We start from the raw sequence: 23,088 nt of genomic DNA, 5'->3' as shown, positions 1-23,088 counted from the left end.
GATAAAGACCCGAGTGGTCCATCCAGTCTGCCCAATCATACATGCTCCATAAATTAATTATTTAGTTTAAATGGTCCTTTTTCTTAGATATCTCTGGGCCCGAAACCCAGAGCCCTGCCTGGTAGTGTGCTTAGGTTCCATCTACTGGAGTCTTCATCAAAGCTCACTCCAGCCCATGGTACTTTCTCAGCTGCACAAAAGTAACGAGTACTAGTAACAAATATTAAAAGCATAACAACCATTTAACATCCACTTGTCTACAATGCATTTTTGACTTAGAAAAACAAACCCAAGAAACACCCTACAGCAACATACCAGGAAAACAATGAAAAGAGAACAATACTACCACTCAGAGCATCTTATAAAACACAGAAATCTCATCTAACTCCACCCCCTATTACCATGCCCTTCAATCTCACCCTAAAGACCAACACGGTGTAGAAACCTTAAGCTGAAAAATGTACTGTATAAAGAAGCCATAAAACAGTATTCTGGAGAATAAGGAGATGCTGATTGAAAACCAATCTGCATTATCAGTGAATCCTATGTTTCACTTATTTAGAAGACCACCATTTTACACCAGGAAGGTAAGAAGGGCAAGAGGAGGTTTGACAACCTCCCTGCCTCAACAGACTAGTTAAAATGGCTTTTATTATATCAACAATAATATTGTATCGGAGAACAGAGCTAATGTGATCAAGAAGGCATCTATGACTAATTTTTCAAATAAGGGAAGATTAGGTACTTACTTTGATAATCTTATTTCTAGTAGATAGGAACATCAGTCTTGATCTTGTGGGTTGTGAACTTCTGATCTTGAGACCTTGTACATAGAGCCTCATTTATATTTTTCTGCTCTGCCTTCCAACACTCTGGGCTGTCCTGTAATTGCTCAATTCGTATCAAAGCCCTAGAGAAGAAACATAATAGGGAGGAGTACGGAGACCCTTCCTGCTAAATAGGGTCTATTCTGCTTATATCACAACTTTAATCAAAACAATCATAATCTACAGTATATGCAACATTCAGTATAATGAAGTGGAACAAACAAGCCACCTACCCGAGTACAACTGCACTAAGTCTGAAAGATAACTCTTTGTCTCTTCATAGTAGAAGTGGTCTCTTCTACCCTTGATCTTGAAGACAGAGGAAAGGAACAAGAAATCCCAAAATACTGGGATGTCTGAGACAGAAAGTAGGCTAATGAACATCTAACAGGACAGGCTTCAAGACTAGTGTTCCTATCTACTAGAAAGAAGATCAAGGAAAGTACAGTGGAACCTTGGTTTACGAGCATAGTTCATTCCAGAAGTATGCTCGTAAACCAAATTACTCGTATATCAAAGCGAGTTTCCCCAAAGGAAGTAAGGGAAACTCGCTTTGATCAGTTCCATCTCCAACCCCCCCAAGGCTACCGGTGCTGCTCCATTCCTCCCCCCCCCCCTTGAGACCACCGATGCTGCTCCATTCCTCCCCCCCCCCCGCTCACGTCGCTCCCCCTCCCCCGCGATTCTACAATCCCCCTGAGCACCGAAATTAAATCCCTAACCCTGATTGGGCACCGGCACCAGCACCAACGCATAGGACGTGCTGGTGCCGGTGCCCGAAGATCCTCCCTCTTGCTTGTGCTGGGCTGGACTGGGCATTGAGCATTTGCACATGCTCAAGGGCTTCTGGTTTTGTTCTCTCCGAGATTCTGAATCGGAGAATCTCGGAGAGAGCGAGACCAGAAGGCCTTGAGCATGCGCAAATGCTCAAGGCCCAGTCCAGCCCAGCACAGGCATGAGGGAGGATCTCCGACACACCGCCCAGCCCAGAAGAGGGAGGATCTTCGGGCACTGGCACCAGCATGTCCTATGCGTTGATGCTGGTGCCGGTGCCCAATCGGGGTAAGGGATTTCATTTCGGTGCTCGGGGGGGGATGTAGGATCGCGGGGGGCGCTTGTAAATCGAGTCAAACTCAGTTTTTGAGGCGCCAATTTTGCGAATGTTTTGCTCGTCTTGCAAAACACTCGCAAACCGGTGCACTCATAAACCGAGGTTTGACTGTACCTAATCTTCTCTTCTAGTGCAATAGGAAAATTAGTCTTGAACCTGTGGGACATACCAAAGCAGTCCCCTGAGGGACAGATGAGCCTGCAGAAAGTACTGAATGTGGTATCCAACTGGACTGCTACATACACTCTGCAAAATTTTGTAAAAGTATGCAGCCCTCTACAAATTTCTTCAGGAGATATTGCTCTAGACCAGTGGCCTCAAACTCACGACCTGGGGGACACATGCAGCCCGTCAGGCCTTATTTTGAGGCCCTTGGTATGTTTATCATAATCACAAAAGTAAAATAAAAGTTTCTTGATCATATGTCTCTTTAGCTATAAAAGACAATATTATTATTAAAACTTAGCCAAAAGGAAAGATTTATAAACTATAACAAGTTTTACCTCATGCCAAATTGTCATTTTTTTAATAAGACATTAACTATTTTTTCTGAGGCCCTTCAAGTACCTACAAACCCCAAAATGTGGCCCTGTAAAGGGTTTGGGTTTGAGACCACTGCTCTAGACTCTGCCCAGGAAGATGCTATGCTCCTAGTGTAATGTGTCTCTAAGGATATCGGGGATGCTTTCCGCTTCCAATATAAGCTAAAGAAATGGCCTACAAATCCATCTAGAAATGGATGCTTTGGAAGCCAGCCAGCCCTGGCGGCTAGAACCTGCCAGCACAAAGAGATGGTCCGACAGTCGAAACCCATTTGACACTTCCAGATAATGAAGCAGTACTCTGCGAACATCCTGCCATTTCAGAACTTTGTCTCTCTTCATGGATTCTGAGGGCGTGAAGGCAGGCCACCGTACTTCCTGGTTGACATGAAAACTCAAGTGCTGAGTGGCACATGGGACACAAGACAATCCTCAGCTGATCATCCAGTGCAAATATGGCATGAATCTGGGATATCCTGGCCTGAGGAGTCCGTCTGGCATGATTTTGAGCCAAATCGAGGTATTTTGAGGCAGATAGAGGTTTTTATTCAAAAATCAGGAAATTAAAGATGGCTGCCGTGGGCGTTAAATGATAAAAACAATTGGGGAGTAGGATTGTAGAGGTGGAGAGCCCTGTCCCTAGCTCCAGATACTCTCAAAAATCACTTTTAGTGGCTCCTCCCCCCTCCCCAATTTTTCTCTCCAGCCAGCGAATGTTTCAAGAGGTATGCGGAAGGGGACGGAGAGGAGGGGCACAGGTACCCTGTGAAGATGGCACCGGGAGTGAACCTCCCCCCCCTTACTATGCCACATATAAGCTTCCACCACCTCAAGGGTAGAGAGAAAAACTGAGGAATTACAGGACCGCCCATAGTGTTGGGAGGCGGAGCAGAAAAATGTAAATGAGGGTCTCGCGATCAAAGGTTCCCAACTGATGTTCCCATGCACTAGAATTAGCGGCAGTAAACAATTGCTCTGCCTGGATTGACTGAAGTCGCGTTGGATACTGAGGGTGCGCATTGCAGCCACACAATAACTGAAACCTAAGCCCTCCCGTGCAGTTCGCGCCACTGGTTGTTATGACAGCGGGACAGACGCCCTGCCTAAACCAAACGAGAGTCCGGCAGAGCGTGATTTACCGTGGCGAAGACCCCCAAACGCGAAAAAATTTCGCCAATAACCGGTTTGATCAAAGGAGCCTGGGGTTGAAAATAACTTGACCCACCGAACTCGACACGCGGTGACGCCAGGCGTGACGTCACCAACCCCAACGCTGAAACATCACAATGGCTACTCACAGTTCGGCTTCAGCGTGCCCGGCGTGACGAAAAGACAGCAGGAATCTTATTTGCATACTTGCGCAACGAACTTGCTGGCAAGTTGCCGGCAGCCTCGCTCTTCCCCTCCCCCCAATCGGGCTCTTTGGAATTCTGTCGTCCGGAAGTTAACGTACCAATCGCAAAGGTTGTTCCATAGAAGGGGGCGTGGTCCCCCAGTTGCGCAGTTGGCGTGGAGAGAGGGGAGGGGGGGTTTCGCGGCGGAAAGTTTTATTCCGCCGACAGATGGTAGCTGTCTGCCGGAGCCGGGTGGTAAAGTAGAATGAATGGAGCGGCTTTTCCTAACTTTGATTCCAAGGAACGCGCTTTGAAGCTGGGAGAGAGTTTCGAGAAAGAGCCACGGTGCGGGTTTCATACTATTCGATGTAAGGTTCCGTCCTGGTTTCTTTTCAGCGCGAGCTCTTGGGGTGGTTGGGAACAGTTCGGACAGTGGTGGTGGTGGTGGGGGAATGGCTGGTGGAGAGCGCCCCTTGTGTCCGAAAAGGGAAGGACGTTGTCGCCTCGTGGCGCTCAAGTGGGTCCTCTGAGCGCGTTGTAGGGGATTCCAGATGTTCGAATGTGTTCTATTCTTAACTTATTCTAGATCAATGGTTTCCAACTCAAACCCTTTGCAGGGCCACATTTTGGATTTGTAGGTACTTGGAGGGCCTCAGAAAAAAATAGTTAATGTCTTATTAAAGAAATGACAATTTTGCATGAGGTAAAACTCTTTATAGTTTATAAACCTTTCCTTTTGGCTAAGTCTTAATAATAATATTGTCATTTATAGCTAAAGAGACATATGATTAAGAAACTGTTTTATTTTACTTTTGTGATTATGATAAACATACTGAGGGCCTCAAAATATTACCTAGCGGGCCGCAAGTGGCCCTCGGGCCACGAATTTGAGACCACTGTTGTAGAGCAACTGAAGAAGCCTTCAGGGTTCCAGGACGGTGGTGGGAAGCTGATGTGTGTGGCAGCTCCAGCCAAGTTCTGTATATGTTTTACACGTTACTGTATGGAGTCCGAGTTCTACACTTGAGTACATTGGGAATTAACTTTCAGGACTGGGTCTACATGTCCTTGATGACAGCTATCTGTTAACCAATAAGATTGTGCTATTACGTTTCAAAAAACTGATAATTTTCCAAAATGTTTTTAGTTATAATAATATGAATGTCTTATAGTGTGTGACACATCGCTGCCAGTGTTGACTGGTTTTAACGCCATTAATTTGGGTTGTACCCAAGCATCTGGGAGTAACAGAGAAAATGCAAAAAGTATGTTGTCCCAAGTAGGTAGTTAATTGCAAAATTGATGGGGTTATGGCTTTTTAAAAAACATTTTCAGTTGTGTTGGGATCACTCCACAACTCCAATCACAAATAGTAGTATAATCTTGTTTCTTCCAAAGTCTTTAGACTTCAGTTTCTAATTTATGGTATCTCCTATGTGTGGGGTGTTTGGGTTTTTGTTTTTTTTTAAAAAATTGGTATTTTAGACCTTTTTTTTAATGAAAGCACACACTCTCCATTCCCTAGTTTGGCAACTTAGAACTGGTTTTACTTGAAATAAATAACTAGTAGTTTATGGCGTTCTGATAGGGAACTATCAAACAAGATAGAGTGAAGGTTAGTTTCTTGGTTTTTAAACCTTGTTCAGTGAGCAAAAGATTGGTGATTTTGTGAGGTGTTTTAAGTGAAAGGTTAAAAGGGGAAAGGACTCGCTGGTAGAGCTGCTGCCTCTGCACCCAGAGGTTGTGAGATCAAATCCCAGTCCTGCTCTTTGTGACCCCGGGCAAGTCATTTAATCCTCCAGTGCCCACCGCTTTGAAATGCCAAAGCCACAAAAAGGCAGTATACAAGTCCCACATTCCCTTCCCTTTTTGTAGTTTTTTACAACCACATTCAAAGTGGTTTACTTACAGGTACTTCAAGCATTTTCCCTATCGGTCCCACAACCTATCTAACGTACATGTACCAATGAAAGATTACATGACTTGCCCTGCTCACAAGGAGCAGCACAGGGTTCGAACCCACAACCTCAGGATGCCGAGGCTGTAGCTTTAACTACTACGCCACACTCCTCACACCAATGCACTTCTCTTTTTAAAAAGTATTCCTGTATTTTATGCTTTTTTCCCCCCCCCCCATAATTTTGTTTTTTTAAGAGAATTATTTTTGGTTGTACTGTTGCCTTTAAGTAGACTTTTTTAAAATTTAGTAAGCATGGTTTTTAAAATTTAAGTAAGCACAGCTACTGGGTTAGACCAATGGTTCACCTAGCCTAGTATCCTGTTTCCACAGTGCCTAATCCAGGACGCAAGTACTTGGCAGAAACCCAAATATTAGCAACAGTCCATGCTACCAATCCCAGAGCAAGCATTGGCTTCCCCCATGTCTGTCTCAAGCAAACTATAGACTTTCCTCCAGGAAACTTATAAATACTGTAATCCTGTGTTTTTATAAATGGTTTTTGTGTCGGTAGTACAAATCAATTAGCGAATAGTGTTTTATTTTACTTAAGTATAGAGTCTGGCAATTTTAAGAATGCTTTTGTTACTTCTTGCTTTGATTACTGCAACTTGCTTCACATCACCCCTCTCCTCAGATCTGCTTCCGCATACAGTTCAAACACCTCTTACTGACCTATAAGTGGATTCGCTCTGTGGCTCCTCAATATTTCTCCTCTCTTATCTCTCCCTGTACTCTGGCCCGGGGACTCCGTTTGTCAGGCAAGTCTCTCTTGTCTGTTCCTTTCTCCTTTATTGCCAACTCCTGACTCCGTCCCTTCTGCCTTGCTGTGCTGTATGCCTGTATCCTGCCTGACTCGGTACTTCGGTCTCTGGTAGTATTCAAATCCAGGCTAAAAGCCTACTTTTTCAAAGCTGTGTTTAAGTCCTTAACCACACCGACTTGTAAAACACCTTATTTGTCTGTCATTCACTCTGTAGTCCCTCGCCTTCTCTACCTTTTCTACCTTTTCATCCCTTTGTATTTCCCTATATGAACTGCATATATTTATTCACCATTTTTGTCCAGTTTGTCTGTCATAATTGTAAGCTCTCTTGAACAGGGATTGTCTCTTGCGTATTTAATGTACAGCACTGCGTGTGTCTGGTAGCGCTATAGAAATAATGGATATTAGTAATAGGTAGTGGTAGTTGTATTTACTTTCTGTAAGATTAGTCTCCTTCCCCCATCCCCAACCCATCCCAGTTTTGATCTTGCAATGACCCTTATTGCTCCTCTCTCTCTCTCCTGCCCTAGGGAATGAAGGGGGTCCATCATATTCTGAAGTGCATTCTTGCTACTACTGCTTGGCTACTATTTAACAATACAGTGGTACTTTGGTTTACGAGCATAATTCGTTCCAGAAGCATGCTCGTAAGCCAAAGCACTCGTATATCAAAGCAAAGTTCCCCATAGGCCACAATGTAAACTCAAACAATTTGTTCCACAACCAAGGATTGCTATGGTGGCCCAGGGGTGGGTATCTGCCTGTGGGTGCTGCAGCCCTTGCAGCGTGGTGGCTTCCTTCCCTTGGGGTCCCCATGTGGCTGCCCTCCCGCATCGGCTGATGCCTCTGCCGTCCACCAGCGCCTCCCGGTTTCTGATTCAAGCCGGCCGCCATCCTCCAGAAGCATGCGCAGGACATCTCAACTCCCCAGTCAAGCCGGCCGCAGCTCCAACAACACGCGCACCACGTATAAGCTTGCACGTGGAAAGGGAAATGCCATGGATGGAAAGGGATGTCTTCATGGTAGGAGAGTGGCCCTCTCGCTCCTGCCTCTTCACAGCTGCCCTCTAAAATGGCTGTCGTGACCTCTTGCGGCAGCTCGCAGTAATACAGGAAATGCCGTGAGCAGACGTGAAAGGTCACGGCAGACATTTTGGAAGGCAACCACGTGGAGGCAGGAGCAAGAGGGCCATGCTGCTGCCACGCAGACCTGCTGGACCATCAGGTACCATTGTAGGCCCACTGGGAGGCATTGTGAGTTTGGGGCCTGGAGATGGGAAAACAACCTTGGCTATGGGGAGGGGGAGAGAAGGAAGGAGTGAAGAGAGGTGCAGAGACCTGCGAGGGGTTGGAGGGGAGAGTGAGAGACCTGGAATAGCTCAAATTCCCTTTTGTACCCATTGCAGGTCAGATTTTTAGGATAAATTGGCTCTTTGCCTTAAAAAGGTTGCCGATCCCTGGCCTAGGCTATATTTGCAGCTCAGGTTTTCCTCAGATTGACTGGGGATGTTGTGGAAACAGTGTTCGCATCCACTGAAGGTGAGGGAGCCATAGCCATTGAAAAATAGACCAGCCTACATTTTCTGTTCTAGAGGAGGCTGCACTCTGTGGCCCCTGGCCCCTTGCCTTGATGATTGAGTTGGGATGGGATATAAAATGGTGTTAAAAGAGAATCCCTGGGTAGTTTTTCTTATGTCTATTGCATACCCTAAAGCTATCAAAAGTGGTGGTCATATGGGAAAGATTAATAAAAGGACACATTTTTGAAGGTAGTTCTGAAAAGGTCACAGAATTTCAGGTGCTAGGATGCTGTGCAGTGTGTTAAACCCAGCAATGTGTAACTGCTTTTACCACTCTCCAGCAATGAAGTCCAGAGCTTGACTTTATGTTGAGAGAGAAAATGTTGTTTTAAAATGTATTAATTAGTATCTTCATGGCATTTCCCTCTATTCTCTGTACTTTTTGAAAGTGTAAAACAATTGGAAGCCCCCCCCTTTTTTTTTTTTTTTTAACTATGCTGCGCTTTCCCCAGCATGGGTCTTTCCTATGGGTCTTACCCCCCCTTTCCAAAACCATATTGTGTTTTTTAGTGTTGGCTGCGGCGGTAACAGCCGCATAGGAATTCTATGAGTGTCGGAGCTGTTACTACCATGGCTGGCGCTAAAAACCGCACTACAGTTTTGTAAAAAGGGGGGAAGGGTTAGTGCGGTGGTAAAATTGCCCCATTTTCTATAATTTCCATTAATGTCCACATGCTAACTTACCTATTAGCATTTGGCCATTAATGCATGAGCCCTGAACACCTGTTTTCTAGGTGGTAAGGCTCATTAGTCCTGCGCTAATTGGTAAGGCAATTAGTCCTGCGCTAATTGGTTAGTGTGTGGCAATGTAGCTGCACCAACCAGTTAGTCCAGAGCATGCCTGCGTCAATCCCCAAATTACTGTAGGATGCCTGAGTGTGCCCTGGGGTATGAGTAGCGCTTTCTAGTCTGCCGTAAGTACGCCTTGGTGCTTAGTGAAAGGGCCCCTTGATTTGCATTGTATCTGTTCCACTGCACTCAAAATTTTATAAATCTCTCATCTCCCCTCAGCTGAAGAGCCCTGGCCTTTTTAACCTTTCTTCATAGAAGTCATTCCCTTCCCTTTTATTTTGGTTCTTTCTCTGTACTTTTTCCTAGCTTCACTATCTTATCTTTTTGAGATGTGGTGACACAAATTGCACACAATACTCGGGTACAATTTATTTATTTATTTATTTATAGATAGATTACAAAATAAAATTCATAATAAAAGTGCATATGTAATCACAAACAACATCACGCAATTATAGAGCATAATAAAAAATAAAATCAGCTACGTAGTCGAACAAAAAAAACCAACTGTGCCAGGGCAATATATAGATAACTAAATTACAAATGCTAGAGCTAAAAGAGCAAAACTGTAATTTTTCTTAATACTCTTGTCTGTCAGTGTTACAGAAGCATTATGGTGTTCTTTGATTTTCTATTCCTTTCCTAATAATTCCTAACATTGGATTTTTTTTTTTTTTTAATTTGCTTTCACTGCACGTTTAAGTTGAAGATTTCAGTATGTTTTTTTGCAATTATTCCTAGATCCTTTTCTTTGGTAGTGACTGCTAAAGTGGAACTTTGTATCCTTGTAACTATAATGTAGGTTATTTTCCCCCAGTGCTTGTCACCAGCACCAGATGAATTCAGAGGTGAGTGGATTGTGACCATCCACCAGCAGGTGGAGATAGAGAACACCAAAGCTGAGCTCCGTCATATATAGGATGGTAAGCTCAGGCCTGCCAGTATTCTCCATCTCCAGCAGGCGGATATATAGTCGTATCCCATGCTTCTGATGTCGTCTGTGGATTTGCTCCTGTTGTTTAATTTTTAATTCAGTGAGCCAGGGGTTTAGGTCTTGGGGAACACCTGATAGTGCCAAGTCTATTTCTGCCCCCTACTCAGGTCTGTCACTTGTGGCTGGTTCCCTCCTTTCCTTGCTCCCTCCCCCCCAAAAAAAAGTAGCAAGGGAAATTAAAAAAACCAGACCCAAACACCAGGGAAACCAACAGTATTACCCCTTCTGGGGGTTCTGGTTGCAGCCAGCAGGGGTGAGTACCTTTTCATTGCCTCTTGATTTTCTATGTGGCCGCCCCCGTCCCACAGTGTTTGCATTTGTCCACATTGTGTATAAAAATGTCTGCTGAAATTTAATCTCCCAGCCTTCTCTTGTATGATTAGGTTAAGTCATTATGTTCTTTGAAATAAGACGACTCATTTAGAGAATTAACTCATTTCCTGCAAAACATTTTTACTCTGTAAACCTATTTTATGCAAATTTCCACATTGAAAATGAGTAACCCAGTGATTGCTTGTTTCCTCCATGTAATTGAGAAATTGAATCATGAGATTGCTTTAACACCTTATAGTTCAGAGAGAGCAGCTGTTCAGAAACTTGGGCATGCCCAGCAAACCCAAATGGAGCAGTTTTATAACCAGATAAATGTTTGTCTCTCTCTTATTCATCATCTCCCCTGCAACAGCAGCATCTTTTTTTCTCCTTAGCTGAGCCATTTTGTTTCATGCTTGTAGAACTTTTTTTTCTTTTTATTTATAGATATTTTAATTACACCTCAAGTATAACAGTTGATACAGAAAATTGTTACCATCATAAATTTTAAACAGGATATATCACCAAAAGAAATAACACCATACTAGATAGTAAACCATAGTCAATCTCAAAAATTTAAAGGAATCAAAAATCTAGGAAATTTAAAGGGTGAGCTAAGGAAATTGGTAAAGGAGAACTTGCACCATCTATATTTTTTAAAAAAAAGGAAATTTCTTCCAGAGGCAAATATTATCTATTGTGTAGAAGGTACAGTATTTCTAAAATGAGAGAAGATGCCACTATTGGAGTTGTAGAAACATGGGGACAAATTTGTCCCCGACCCAGGAGATCCATCTCCATCCTTGTGAGTTCCATCCCTGTTCTGCCCCATTCCTGCAAGCTCTGTCCTCGTCTGCACAAGCCTCAAACACTTATGATTTTAAAGTGTTCAAGGCTTGTGCAGATGAGGACAGAGCTTGCAGGGATGGAGATAGAGAATGACATGGGGCCACATCTGTCCACATCCCTGCAGGATCGATCTAGCGTTCAGGAAATTCTTTAACCCTTTAATTGGCAGATCGTGAGACGGCTGCTTTATGTAACTTGATGTTGAACGAGAGCAATGGTGCCAAGGTAACAGGTATTTGGAGATGCAGATCTCCCATAAGAGCCATAGAAGATACATGTTGCTTCTGAGCAACAATGACAAATAAAGGGTTAAATGATCCAGAACAGTGTCTTACCCTCCATCTTTACCATCACATGTCCATTGAGACATTTTAAACAGTACCTGCTGCTGCTAGCACTTGGGTGACCTTAATGTTAGTGATCTCTACATTTGTACATAATTTCTGGTTTTAAGGGCATGTGTTTGTATTTTTTTTTTTTTTAAATTGCCTGTACTTTTTAAAAGCTTATATTTTGAGAGCATCTGCATCTAATTCTTCAGTTGCAGAAATCAGACTGGTTTCAACACCAAAATCGGTGTGTCAACACAGTAAATGTCAGCTAAATACAAATGGATAGGAACATGACATAGAATGCACTGCTTTCAGTTAACAAACATGTTGCTCATGCAAAGCGTTGGTGCTGGCATGTTTGTAGAGTCTGGCTCCAGTTGGGCTTAGCTGCTGAGCTTCTGCAAATTCTGAATTTATCACTCTGCAAATTCTAACTGCAAAGGGCTTGTTTATGTTCATATTTTCTTTAAGGAGGTGGCTGTCTCCTAGTATATAGGAAAAGCTTAGCTTACAAATATAACAGTCTGTTTGAATAGGCTTTGCCAAACCTTTTTTTTTTTTTTTTTTTTTAAATTGTAGGAGCCATTCTAAATAAGTAGGAGCCAACTGCTCTGGACTCTTTCAATGCCTTTCTTGGAGGGTCCTCCATCCCGCACTCCCATGTTGAGTTTACTGCAGTTTCTTTAGGGCTTGCAGGACAAGCAGGCAGGCTATTCTCACATAAGGGTGACGACATCAGTGGAGCCCGGATGAGGAAGCTCGCAAGCAGACTTGCTTGAAGAAACTCGAAGTTTTGAGTCGACCGCACCGCGCATGCGCGAGTGCCTTCCCGCTCAGTGTAGGGTGCATCTCCTCAGTTCTCAGTTTTCCATGGAGCCGAGAAGTCCGTCTTTGACTCTCTGCATTTAACTTCGTTACTTCATGCCTTCTCTGAACCGTGGTTTGTATTTTTTTCTTCACAAATCGCTGTTCTTACTTTATTTCTTTTATTTCTAGTTTAAATTTTCAATCTTCCGTCCGACTGCCGGGACTTCGATTTTGCGGCAACTGTTTTTCCTTCTATGTCCTGGCCTGTAATGGACTTTAAGAAGTGTAGCCAGTGACAGCGTGCGATTTTCCTTACGGACCCATACTGTCGGTGCCTCAAGTGTCTTGGGCCGGAACATCAACTGAAGTTGTGCGAGCGCTGTGCTACTCTTCAACCTCGAGCCCTTAAACATTGTCGTCTTTTGGTGGAGAAGCTTTTCGGGATGGATTCTTCCTCCAATCCCTCGACTTTGAAGGCGACCTCGGCCTCACCTTCGACCGAGACTCCTGCTGCTTCTACTGATTCCACCTCGAGCCCCATCTGACCTTCGTCGTTTGCAGCAGCTCTCTCTTCAACGACATCTGCTGTATCTTCCGCTGTTACCTCAGGTCAGATAGCTCAGCAGAAAGTTCCAGCAGTGGTGCTCAAAGTGCCTAAGACTTCCAAGTCGAAGCACATTTACACTGCCTCGGTGGAACCTCTAGCCAAAGCAGGTGGTCAGGTTTCAGATGCGGATCCATCCTTGCCGGCTTCTTTCCAGACCATGTTGGAGAAGCAATTCATTCAGTTCCTTACTAATATGGGACCGAAGCTTCTTCCTCTCATCCAGCCTGGGCATTCTGCAGACTCCCGCAAGGTCGAGTCGCTTCCTTTATCTCAGTCTGAGCTTGCACACTCTTTGCAGGGAGCAGAGTCTCTGCGAGTGTCTGGTCTGGCATCTAAGCATGTGAAGCAAGGAGCAGAATCTTTGCAAATGCCTCGGCAGGAATCTTCACACAAGGAGCAGAGTCTTTGGGAGTGCATCGAGGTTCCTCCATCAAGTCTCTGGAGCTTTGATCTACAGCCTCCAGTCCTATCCATTCTTTGGTAGCATTGGCTGCTTCTGTCTCCGAGGCGAAGTCTCCTCGATCTTTGAGATCTGCTTCCAAGCACCATTCTCATCGACGATCGAGGCCTTCATCGAGGCATACTTCCAGGCATAGTTCTTCTTCTAAAGAACGTCCCTCTTCTACTAAGCTTCGATCTACTCCTACTTCGACTAGACCACCAACTCCTCGATCAAGGTCTCCATTTCCACACCTCGAGGATGCAGCGGTTGCGAGTGCTTCATCCAAGTCTCCGTATTCTTTGATGCCTTTTTTCCTGCCGAAGCTTCATCTTCGACCCAGGCTGCTTCGATGTCCTCGAGTCCTGCTCGAGGCAAAGCATTGGCAGACCAACTATCTTTCTCATCTTTTCTTCGTCAGATGGCTGTTGACTTGGATATTCAATTAGATGCTGGTTCCAAATACTCTTAAGTCATGAATCTACATAAACCTCTGGCAGAGTCGCTCAAGCTTCCTCTTCACAAGCTTTTGTCTCAGACTTTTGTCAGATGCCTGGAGACTCCTTATACCATTCCAGCTGTTATAGGCAAATTGGACTCTAGGTATAAAACTGTACATCGCAAAGGGTTTGACAACTCACAGTTATCTCATCAATCCCTGTTTGTGGACTCCTCCTTAAAGAGGTCCCATCCTTCCAAAGCCTATGCCACCGTTCCTCCTGGAAGGGAAGGGAAAACTATGGACAAATTCGGATGTCGCATCTATCAAAATTCTATGATGTCCTCTAGAGTCCTCAATTATAACTTTCATTTTATTACTTATTTTGAATTCTTCACAACTCTTTTACCTAAATTTCTGAATTATTTGGATACCCAAAAACACTTTGAATTTCAAGAAGTCATTGCTTCTTTATCACAACTCGGACTACATCTACAGGTATTATCCAGGGACAGCAGGCAGCTATTCTCGCAACCCACCCACCTCCCCTGGTTGGCTTCTCTGCTAGCTATCTGAACTGAGGAGACGCGCCCTGGGCGGGAAGGCACTCGCGCATGTGCGGTGCAGTCGACTCGAAACTTCTAGTTTCTTCAAGCAAGTCTGTTTGCGAGCTTCCGCATCCGGGCTCCGCTGATGACATCACCCATATGTGAGAATAGCTGCCTGCTGTCCCTGGATAACATCTATTACGGTAAGTAACTGTGCTTTCTCACCCTTTGTCTATAACAGTGTGTCTCAAACTGTGTGCCATTCTGACCTCATTAGTTTTAAAATAGAATTTTGTCTTAAATGAACCAGTAATTTTTACTGATGTACCTGAAGTAAGAATAATAAATGAAAAGGATGATAAAAGGCCTTTTCATAAACTATAGGAGTAAATAAAACATCATCCATAACCCAATCTCTAATATGTCTTAATAAACAAGCCCTACCATAGATACGAAGATCGGGAAGTCCCATTCCACCTCTCTTCCCTGATCCTAAGAAAATATCAAAAGATCATTTTGGCTTTTTCCCGGCCCAACAAAATTTAGTAATTGCAGTTCTTAATTTCCGCCAGTCTCTACTTGTTAATTCCAGAGTTCAAATTTTAAGCGCCATGATGACCTAACTCCCAGGATATTTCTGTTCCTATGTTAGAATTAAATTACACTGGTTACCAGTAATTGCACGGATTCATTTCAAGTTTTGCATTATAATTTTTAATATTCTATTGGGCTAGGTACCATATTAGTGGAATTGATATCATTATTAGCAGGAAGACCAGGTCATGCTGTACTGAAACAATTTTATCTTCAATTTCTTTCACCAAAGACAATTAGACTATTCATTCAGTGGAAGGCATCCTTTTTTTATTATTATTATTAGGATCCTTTAATTTGGAATGATCTAATTTAATTAGTTCTGTAGGTCAAATATCTCGGGTAGTTTGGAAGGGATTTCATACACTTTGGAAATTGCACACGCTGGGGGCATATTTAGGTTTATCCCAGGACAAGCAGGCAGCATATTCTTAACACATGGGTGACGTCACCGACGGAGCCCCGGTACGGACACTTTTAACTAGAAAGTTCTAGTTGGCCGCACCGCGCATGCGCGAGTGCCTTCCCGCCTGACGGAGGAGTGCGTGGTCCCCAGTTTCTTCGTTTCCGCGGAGCGAAGAAGACGCATGTGTTTTCAACAGCCGTTGAAAAATCAGTTTTCTGCCTTCACGCTCGCGTAATTTTTCGTTTTTCTTCTATTTTTTCCCTTCGAATTACTTTACTTTTATTTTCAAAAAAAAAAAAAACTCGTCGAGTTTTCTTTCTTTTTTCAGGCTGGCCCCGGCGGGGCCTGTTGCCACCATACAGGCCTCCGGCTTCGATTTTGCGGAGGCCGTGTTTCCCTTCATGCCTCCTCAACCGGGCTTTAAGAAGTGCCAGCGGTGTGCACGCCCGATCTCTCTCACCGACCCGCACAATTGGTGCCTGCAGTGCTTGGGTCCGGAGCATCGGGCTGACACCTGCACCTGCTGTGCTACTCTTAAAAAGCGCACATTAAAAAATAGGCAGATCCAGCAAAATATTCTTTTCGGCACCGGATCTGCCTGGAACCTTCTGCGACGTCGACAGCACCTCAAAAGTCGGCACCGACTACTTCGACACTGGATCCTTCTTCGGGGTCGCTGGCCCCAGGTGAGCCGGCTAAGAAGCCTTCCACTTCCCTCGAGCGCCCTCCTGCCACGGCTGCGACGCCGGTCCTCCCGGCACCGCACCGACCCCGCAAACGCTCCGCTCCGATATCGGTGAGTGCCTCGTCATCGGTCTCCTCATCGCTGGAGCGTAGAGCGGCACCTATGGTACCGAAAAAGAAAAAAGCGGTACCGGTGCCTCCCCTGGACGACCGCATCGCGGCCATACTCCAAACCCAATTGCAAGAACAGCTGCAGCGGCAACTCCAGCAACTGTTGCCGGCGATGTTGGCCCCACACCTTCCGGTACTGGACCGGTCCGAGCCTCGCACGATTCCATCGGTGTCGACCCCCTCGGTACCGCTTAACACTTCCATGCTGGTGCTCTCGGCTGAACCACACCGTTCCCAACCTACGGTGCAGGCCTGCTCTGATACCGACCCTTCCCGGTACCAGGAACGGCACCGATCTTCCTCTCCCGGTACCGCCTCAGTCCGCTCCGGCAAGTCTCTCTCCAAGACCCGCCATGCCGAGCCCTCCACACCGATGTCCCGCCGTGCGCACCCCGACATCAGGGACCCGGACTTATGGGAAGAATCCCAGCACGGTACCGAGGAAGACGCTTTGCCGACAGACGAGGAACCCTCGGTGGCTGATACCGGTTCCAAACCTGAACAGTCCTCCTTCACCAAATTCCTCAGGGAGATGTCGACGGCTCTTTCCATTCCCTTAGAGTCCGACTCTAAAAAGTCCCAGGCTTTTCTCGATGCCCTAGACTTTGAGCAACCTCCCAAGGAATTTCTTAAGTTACCCATCCACGACATCCTACGGGAAACTTTTTATAAAAACTGGGAGAACCCCCTCACTGTCCCCGGGGCCCCCCGCAAACTGGATAGCTTGTACCGGGTCATTCCAATCCCAGGGTTTGACAAGCCTCAATTGCCCCATGAATCTCTCCTGGTAGAGTCCACCTTAAAGAAAACTCAGGGCTCCAGTGTCTATGCCTCCACCCCTCCTGGCAGAGAGGGAAAAACTATGGATAAATTTGGCAAGCGCCTTTTCCAGAATGCGATGCTGGCCAACAGGGCAAATAATTACACCTTTCACTTCTCCTTCTACATGAAGCATCTGGTGCAACAACTCTCCTCCTTACAGAAATACCTTCCTGAACGTAAGGTCCCCCTCTTCCAACAGCAAATTTCCAGTCTGCTCCAACTCCGGAAATTCATGGTTCGCTCCATCTATGACTCATTTGAGCTGACCTCCCGAGCATCTGCCATGGCTGTTGCCATGCGGCGTCTGGCCTGGCTGAGGGTTTCTGACCTCGACATTAACCACCAAGACCGCCTAGCTAACGCACCTTGTCTTGGTGATGAACTCTTCGGGGAGTCCCTGGACTCAACAACCAAGAAACTCTCGGCTCATGAGACCAGGTGGGATACTCTGGTGAAACCTAAAAAGAAGACTCCACCTGCTCGCCTCTACAGACAGCAGTCTTCTTACCAGCGCAAGTTTTCGGCAAGACCTCTCAACCCGCCTCCTCAGCAACCTCGCCGACCTCGTCACCAGCATCAATCTCAGGCTCGCTCCTAGTCTCACCAACCTGCCAAGCCTCCTCCTCCGTCAAAACCTTCTCAACCCTTTTGACTCTTTTCTCCAGGACATAGCCAGTCTCCCACCATCATTGCCTCTTCCTCAGCCTATCGGAGGATGCCTCCAGCTTTTCCTCAGCCGTTGGGAGGTCATCACATCAGACCAGTGGGTCCTCAACATCATTCGCCACGGCTACTCTCTCAACTTCCAGACTCTTCCACCAGACAGTCCTCCCAAAGAGTCTGCTTTCCGCTCCTGAGGGAGGTCCACTCCCTCCTTCTTCTCAACGCCATCGAAGAGGTACCCTCAGACCAAAGGGGTCAGGGATTCTACTCCCGCTACTTCCTGGTTCCCAAGAAGACAGGAGGCCTCCGTCCCATCCTCGATCTCCGGGACCTCAACAAGTGTCTAGTCAAGGAAAAGTTCAGAATGCTCTCCCTTGCCACGCTTTACCCTCTTCTCTCTCAACACGACTGGCTGTGTTCCCTAGACCTCAAAGAGGCCTACACTCACATTCCAATCCATCTGACTTCACGTCGCTACCTCCGATTTCAGATACAGCACCGCCACTATCAGTACAAAGTGCTACCCTTTGGCCTCGCATCATCGCCCAGGGTGTTCACCAAGTGCCTTATTGTGGTGGCGGCCTTTCTCAGGTCTCACAACCTCCAGGTGTTCCCCTACTTGGACGATTGGTTGGTGTAAGCACCTACGTCTCCACTTGTGCTACAAGCCACTCAACACACCATCTCCTTCCTCCATCTCCTGGGGTTCGAGATCAGCTACCCCAAGTCGCATCTGCTTCCCACACAGCGACTTCAGTTCATTGGAGCCGTTCTCGACATCACTCTGATGAGGGCGTTTCTCCCCTCCGACCGCCAACGGACCCTGCTCCACCTCTGCCATCAGGTGCTCCTTCATCACTCCGTTCCAGCTCAGCAGATGATGGTCCTCATGGGCCACATGGCCTCGACGGTCCATGTGCTTCCTCCGGCGCGACTCCACCTCAGGACATCTCAGTGGACTCTGGCCAACCAATGGTCACAGACCACGGATCCTCTTTCTCATCCCATCTCTGTGACATCGTCTCTTCAGCAGTCTCTTCAATGGTGGTTGAACTCCTCCAATCTTTCCAGGGGTCTACTCTTTCATCTACCCCCTCACTCCATGATCATAACCACAGATGCCTCCCCCTATGCATGGGGAGCTCACCTGGGAGATCTTCGCACTCAGGGACTCTGGACCCATCAGGAGCGTCAGCATCACATCAATTTCCTGGAACTCAGGGCCATGTTCTATGCTCTCAAGGCCTTCCAGCACCTTCTCTACCCTCGGGTTCTTCTCCTGTGCACAGACAACCAAGTTGCCATGTACTACATAAACAAGCAAGGCGGCACCGGATCTCCCCTCCTCTCTCAAGAGGCTGTCCGCATCTGGACCTGGGCCACGGCCCACAGTCTCTTCCTCAAGGCTGTCTATATCCAGGGCGAACAGAACTCCCTGGCCGACAATCTCAGCCGCATCCTTCAACCTCACGAGTGGACCCTGGATCCTCCCACACTCCGCTCCATCTTCGCTCGGTGGGGCACTCCTCAGGTGGACCTCTTTGCAGCTCCTCACAACCATCAGCTGCCCCATTTCTGTTCCAGACTCTTCTCTCCTCATCGTCTGGCCCCGGATGCATTCCTGCTCAACTGGACGGATCGGTTCCTCTATGCCTTCCCTCCACTGCCTCTGATGTTGTGGACGTTATTCAAACTCCTCAGGGACAGAGCCAACATGATTCTCATCGCCCCTCGGTGGCCTCGCCAACACTGGTTCTCCCTCCTGCTCCAGTTCAGCTCCAGGGAGCCCATTCCTCTCCCTGTGTTTCCTACTCTACTTACACAGCAGCATCAGTCTCTACTGCATCCCAATCTGTCCTTGCTCCACCTGACAGCTTGGTTTCTCTCGGCCTGACCTCTCCAGACAATCTGTCTCATCATGTCCGTCGTATTTTGAATGCCTCCAGGAAACCGGCCACCCTCCAATGTTACCATCAGAAGTGGACCCGGTTCTCCTCTTGGTGTCTACTACATCACCACGATCCCACCTCATTGGCGGTGGAAACTGTTCTGGACTATTTGCTCTCTCTGTCCGACGCTGGCCTCAAGTCTACCTCAATCAGAGTCCACCTCAGTGCCATCACTGCGTTTCATGAGCCTATCCTCGGAAAACCTCTCACGGCTCATCCCCTGGTTTCCAGGTTCATGAGAGGCCTCTTCAATGTCAAACCACCTCTGAAGCCTCCTCCGGTCGTCTGGGACCTGAATGTGGTTTTATCCGCTCTCATGAAACCTCCTTTTGAGCCTCTTGCCACAACTTCGCTCAAATTTCTTATGTGGAAGGTGCTTTTCCTCATTGCCATCACCTCTGCCAGGAGGGTTAGTGAACTGCATGCACTGGTTGCCGACCCACCTTTCACTGTTTTTCACCATGACAAGGTGGTTCTGCGTACCCATCCTAAATTCCTTCCCAAAGTGGTCTCGGACTTCCACCTCAACCAGTCCATTGTGTTGCCTGTATTTTTCCCTAAGCCCCATTCTCATCCTGGGGAACAGGCGTTGCACGCGCTGGACTGTAAGCGTGCCCTTGCTTACTACCTTGACCGTACCAGGACTCACCGCTCGTCCCCTCAGCTCTTTCTGTCCTTCGACCCTAACCGTCTAGGTCGTCCTGTCTCTAAACGGACGCTTTCCAACTGGCTTGCTGCCTGCATTGCGTTCTGTTATGCTCGGGCCGGTCTCTCACTGGAAGGTGCTGTCACGGCCCACAGGGTCAGAGCTATGGCTGCTTCTGTGGCTTTCCTCCGTTCCACGCCCATCGAGGAAATCTGCAAGGCTGCCACTTGGTCCTCAGTTCACACGTTCACTACTCACTACTGTCTGGATACCTTCTCCAGACGGGATGGACACTTCGGCCAATCTGTGTTACATAACTTATTTTCCTAATAGCCAACCATCCCTCCTCCCTCTCTGTTAGCTTGGAGGTCACCCATGCGTTAAGAATATGCTGCCTGCTTGTCCTGGGATAAAGCACAGTTACCGTAACAGGTGTTATCCAGGGACAGCAGGCAGATATTCTTGCGTTCCACCCACCTCCCCGGGTTGGCTTCTTAGCTGGCTTATCTTAACTGGGGACCACGTACTCCTCCTTCGGGCGGGAAGGCACTAGCGCATGCGCGGTGCGACCAACTAGAACTTTCTAGTTAAAAGTGTCCGTACCGGGGCTCCGTCGGTGACGTCACCCATGCGTTAAGAATATCTGCCTGCTGTCCCTGGATAACACCTGTTACGGTAAGTAACTGTGCTTTCTCTGCATTTAAATTACCGGTACAGTGGTTAGTGCTCAGTCACTTCGGGCTCCTTTTACAAAGGTGAGCTAGCGTTTTTAGTGCATGCACCAGATTAGTGCTCTACCCGAAAAACTATCGCCTGCTCAAGAGGAGGTGGTAGTGGATAGCATGTACGGTATTTTAGCATGTGCTATTCCGCGCGTTAGGGGCCCTAATGCACCTTTGTAAAAGGAGCCCTTAGATTACTGTAATATCGTCTACCTGGCTGGGACTAAGAAAAATTTGTTAAGACTGAAAATTATTCAAAATTCTGCATTGAGATTGATTTATGATTCTGTATCCCATTTCTATAGAGAATTGCATTGGTTACTTGTCAAGGTGCAGATTATTTTCAAACTGGGTTGTCTGTACTATAAAGTCTTAGCAGGAGATGCTCCTTCCTATTTGACAGAATTATTTTATTTTATATCTTTAAAATACTCTCGAAATACTAAGGCCTTTCTGACTTTCCACCAGAGACATCGTGACCGGATGCTCTCATATAAGGAGCTGAAACCCCTATTACTGATTTCTGTATCCTATTTAAACTTTAGAAAACAACTTAAGACTTAACTTATTTTCTAGATTCCTGGGTCCTTAGTTTCTTATTCTCATCTTAATGTGTATTTTTAAATTAATCTTGTGTAAACCGCATAGAACTTAAAGGTAATTTGGTCTAGAAGTGAATTTTTATGTTATGTTATACAGTTTTTAGAAAACGTTTAAAGACATTTCTGTTCAATCTGTTCAAAAAAATTCTTATCTCAAAATGTATTATTTATTGTTAATATCTTATACTGATTATCTGTCATTACACTATGTTTAATTGGGTTTGTTTCTAGTAATTTAAATATATTGCTATCTGCCATGAAACTCATATGCCAGAATGTAATGTAATGCTGTTCATTCAGCCACTTTCCTTGAATTATCTTAAGAGATGAACCTGGGGCTGAAAATAATTTTTCAGATATAATTGGATAACGAATGAAAAAAGAAAATCTTTGTTATGGACTAAACAAAAATGTATGAATAGCTCTGAATTCCTCTCCTCTGCCCTACCCCCTTCATTGCCTTCTCCCTGACAATAAATTAATCTCTGTTCTTGACATACATGAATCAGCTCTTCCTCCTGTCTTCTGCAGTGTGCAAAACTGAATGTTACTCCTGTTAACTTTACAGTAAGTTTTCTCAGGAATTGAGATCCACTTATGGATTTATATAACAGGCTCAGTAGAATATTCTGAACACTTTGATCCTTACATAAGCTAAGCTGCTAAAATGTGGCACTACTCCAATTCATTTGAATTTCGATCATGTAATCAGATTTTAATGTGTTGCAGGTCAGAACAATTAAAACATTTTTGTATCTGACCTGCATGGGAGTGGTCCTGAAAGCCTGTCATGATAGTGCTATAATCTGAAGTACCTTTAGGCTTTTCATAGCTTTATTTAGCAACCTAGTAGATTTGCTATACCAGTATAGTCTGCTATTCACCATGGAGATGGAGGGAATTATGGTTTACAAAGAAAAATAGCATGCCATTGGGATGATGCACCTCTACATGCTTTTTTTTTTTATTTATTTATTTATCAAATTTTTACATGTTATAAATCAAGTATCCACTTGTACAGAAAGTTGAAGAAAAGCAAGAAAATAATACTCAAAGGTAAAATACATAATAATCAAATCAAATAAAATAAATATTTAGCTTAAATTCAGCTCAAGTCTTCAACATTAGATCCAAGAAGGATAAGGCGGACATATTAACAAATGCTAACAACTGCTAACAACTATCAATTCAAATATTAGGAAAACAAGGTCCCTTGGCTGAGAAAGGATATCATTATTCAAATGCACTTCACTTTGATTTTCCTTCATCCAGCCGAGTTCCTGCCAAAAAGGCTGTCAACTGGAATGGTTCAAAGAATACATATTTCTTCATATGGTGTTGTATTACACATTTACAAGGGTGTCGAAGAAAAAAAGTCCCACCAAGAGATGTAACACCTGGCTTCATCAAAAGAAACTCTCACCTTCTCCTCTGGGTTTCCCGTGCCAAATCTGGAAACATTAATATTTTTTGTCCAAGAAATTCTTTCATTTTATTTCTAAAGAACAATCTAAGCAACCAGTTTTTATCTGGAGCAAGAGCCACAGTAAGAAGCAATGTTGCACCTCTACATGCTAAGTTAGTCATTTACAT

General features: G+C 45.5%; 2 protein-coding genes across 10 annotated transcripts in view; one reads left to right on the top strand and one right to left on the bottom strand.

The window, feature by feature from the left end:
• The window catches only part of IQCB1 (IQ motif containing B1), a 105,737-nt gene extending 101,671 nt beyond the window's left edge, over positions 1-4,066 (bottom strand). For 3 of the 9 annotated variants that reach the window (XM_033944836.1, XM_033944844.1, XM_033944845.1), the window contains exons 1-2: positions 3,779-3,886; positions 750-910 (exon numbers count right to left, since the gene is read on the bottom strand). In XM_033944836.1, coding sequence (XP_033800727.1) covers positions 750-842 — 93 coding nt within the window. In that variant the 5' untranslated portion in view covers positions 843-910; positions 3,779-3,886. The other 6 variants (XM_033944838.1, XM_033944837.1, XM_033944839.1 and 3 more) reach the window with 6 other exon arrangements.
• EAF2 (ELL associated factor 2) overlaps positions 4,047-23,088 on the top strand; it is a 76,915-nt gene continuing 57,873 nt past the window's right edge. The window contains exon 1 of the mRNA XM_033944846.1: positions 4,047-4,182. Within this exon, the coding sequence (XP_033800737.1) occupies positions 4,080-4,182 (103 nt within the window). The 5' untranslated portion in view covers positions 4,047-4,079. The remainder of the gene's footprint in view (positions 4,183-23,088) is intronic.

The sequence above is a fragment of the Geotrypetes seraphini genome, chromosome 5 (genome assembly GCF_902459505.1).
Source record: "Geotrypetes seraphini chromosome 5, aGeoSer1.1, whole genome shotgun sequence".
Taxonomy (NCBI): Eukaryota; Metazoa; Chordata; class Amphibia; order Gymnophiona; family Dermophiidae; genus Geotrypetes; species Geotrypetes seraphini.
The sequence above is the reverse complement of the archived record's forward strand: the minus strand, read 5'-3'. Positions and strand labels throughout refer to the sequence as shown.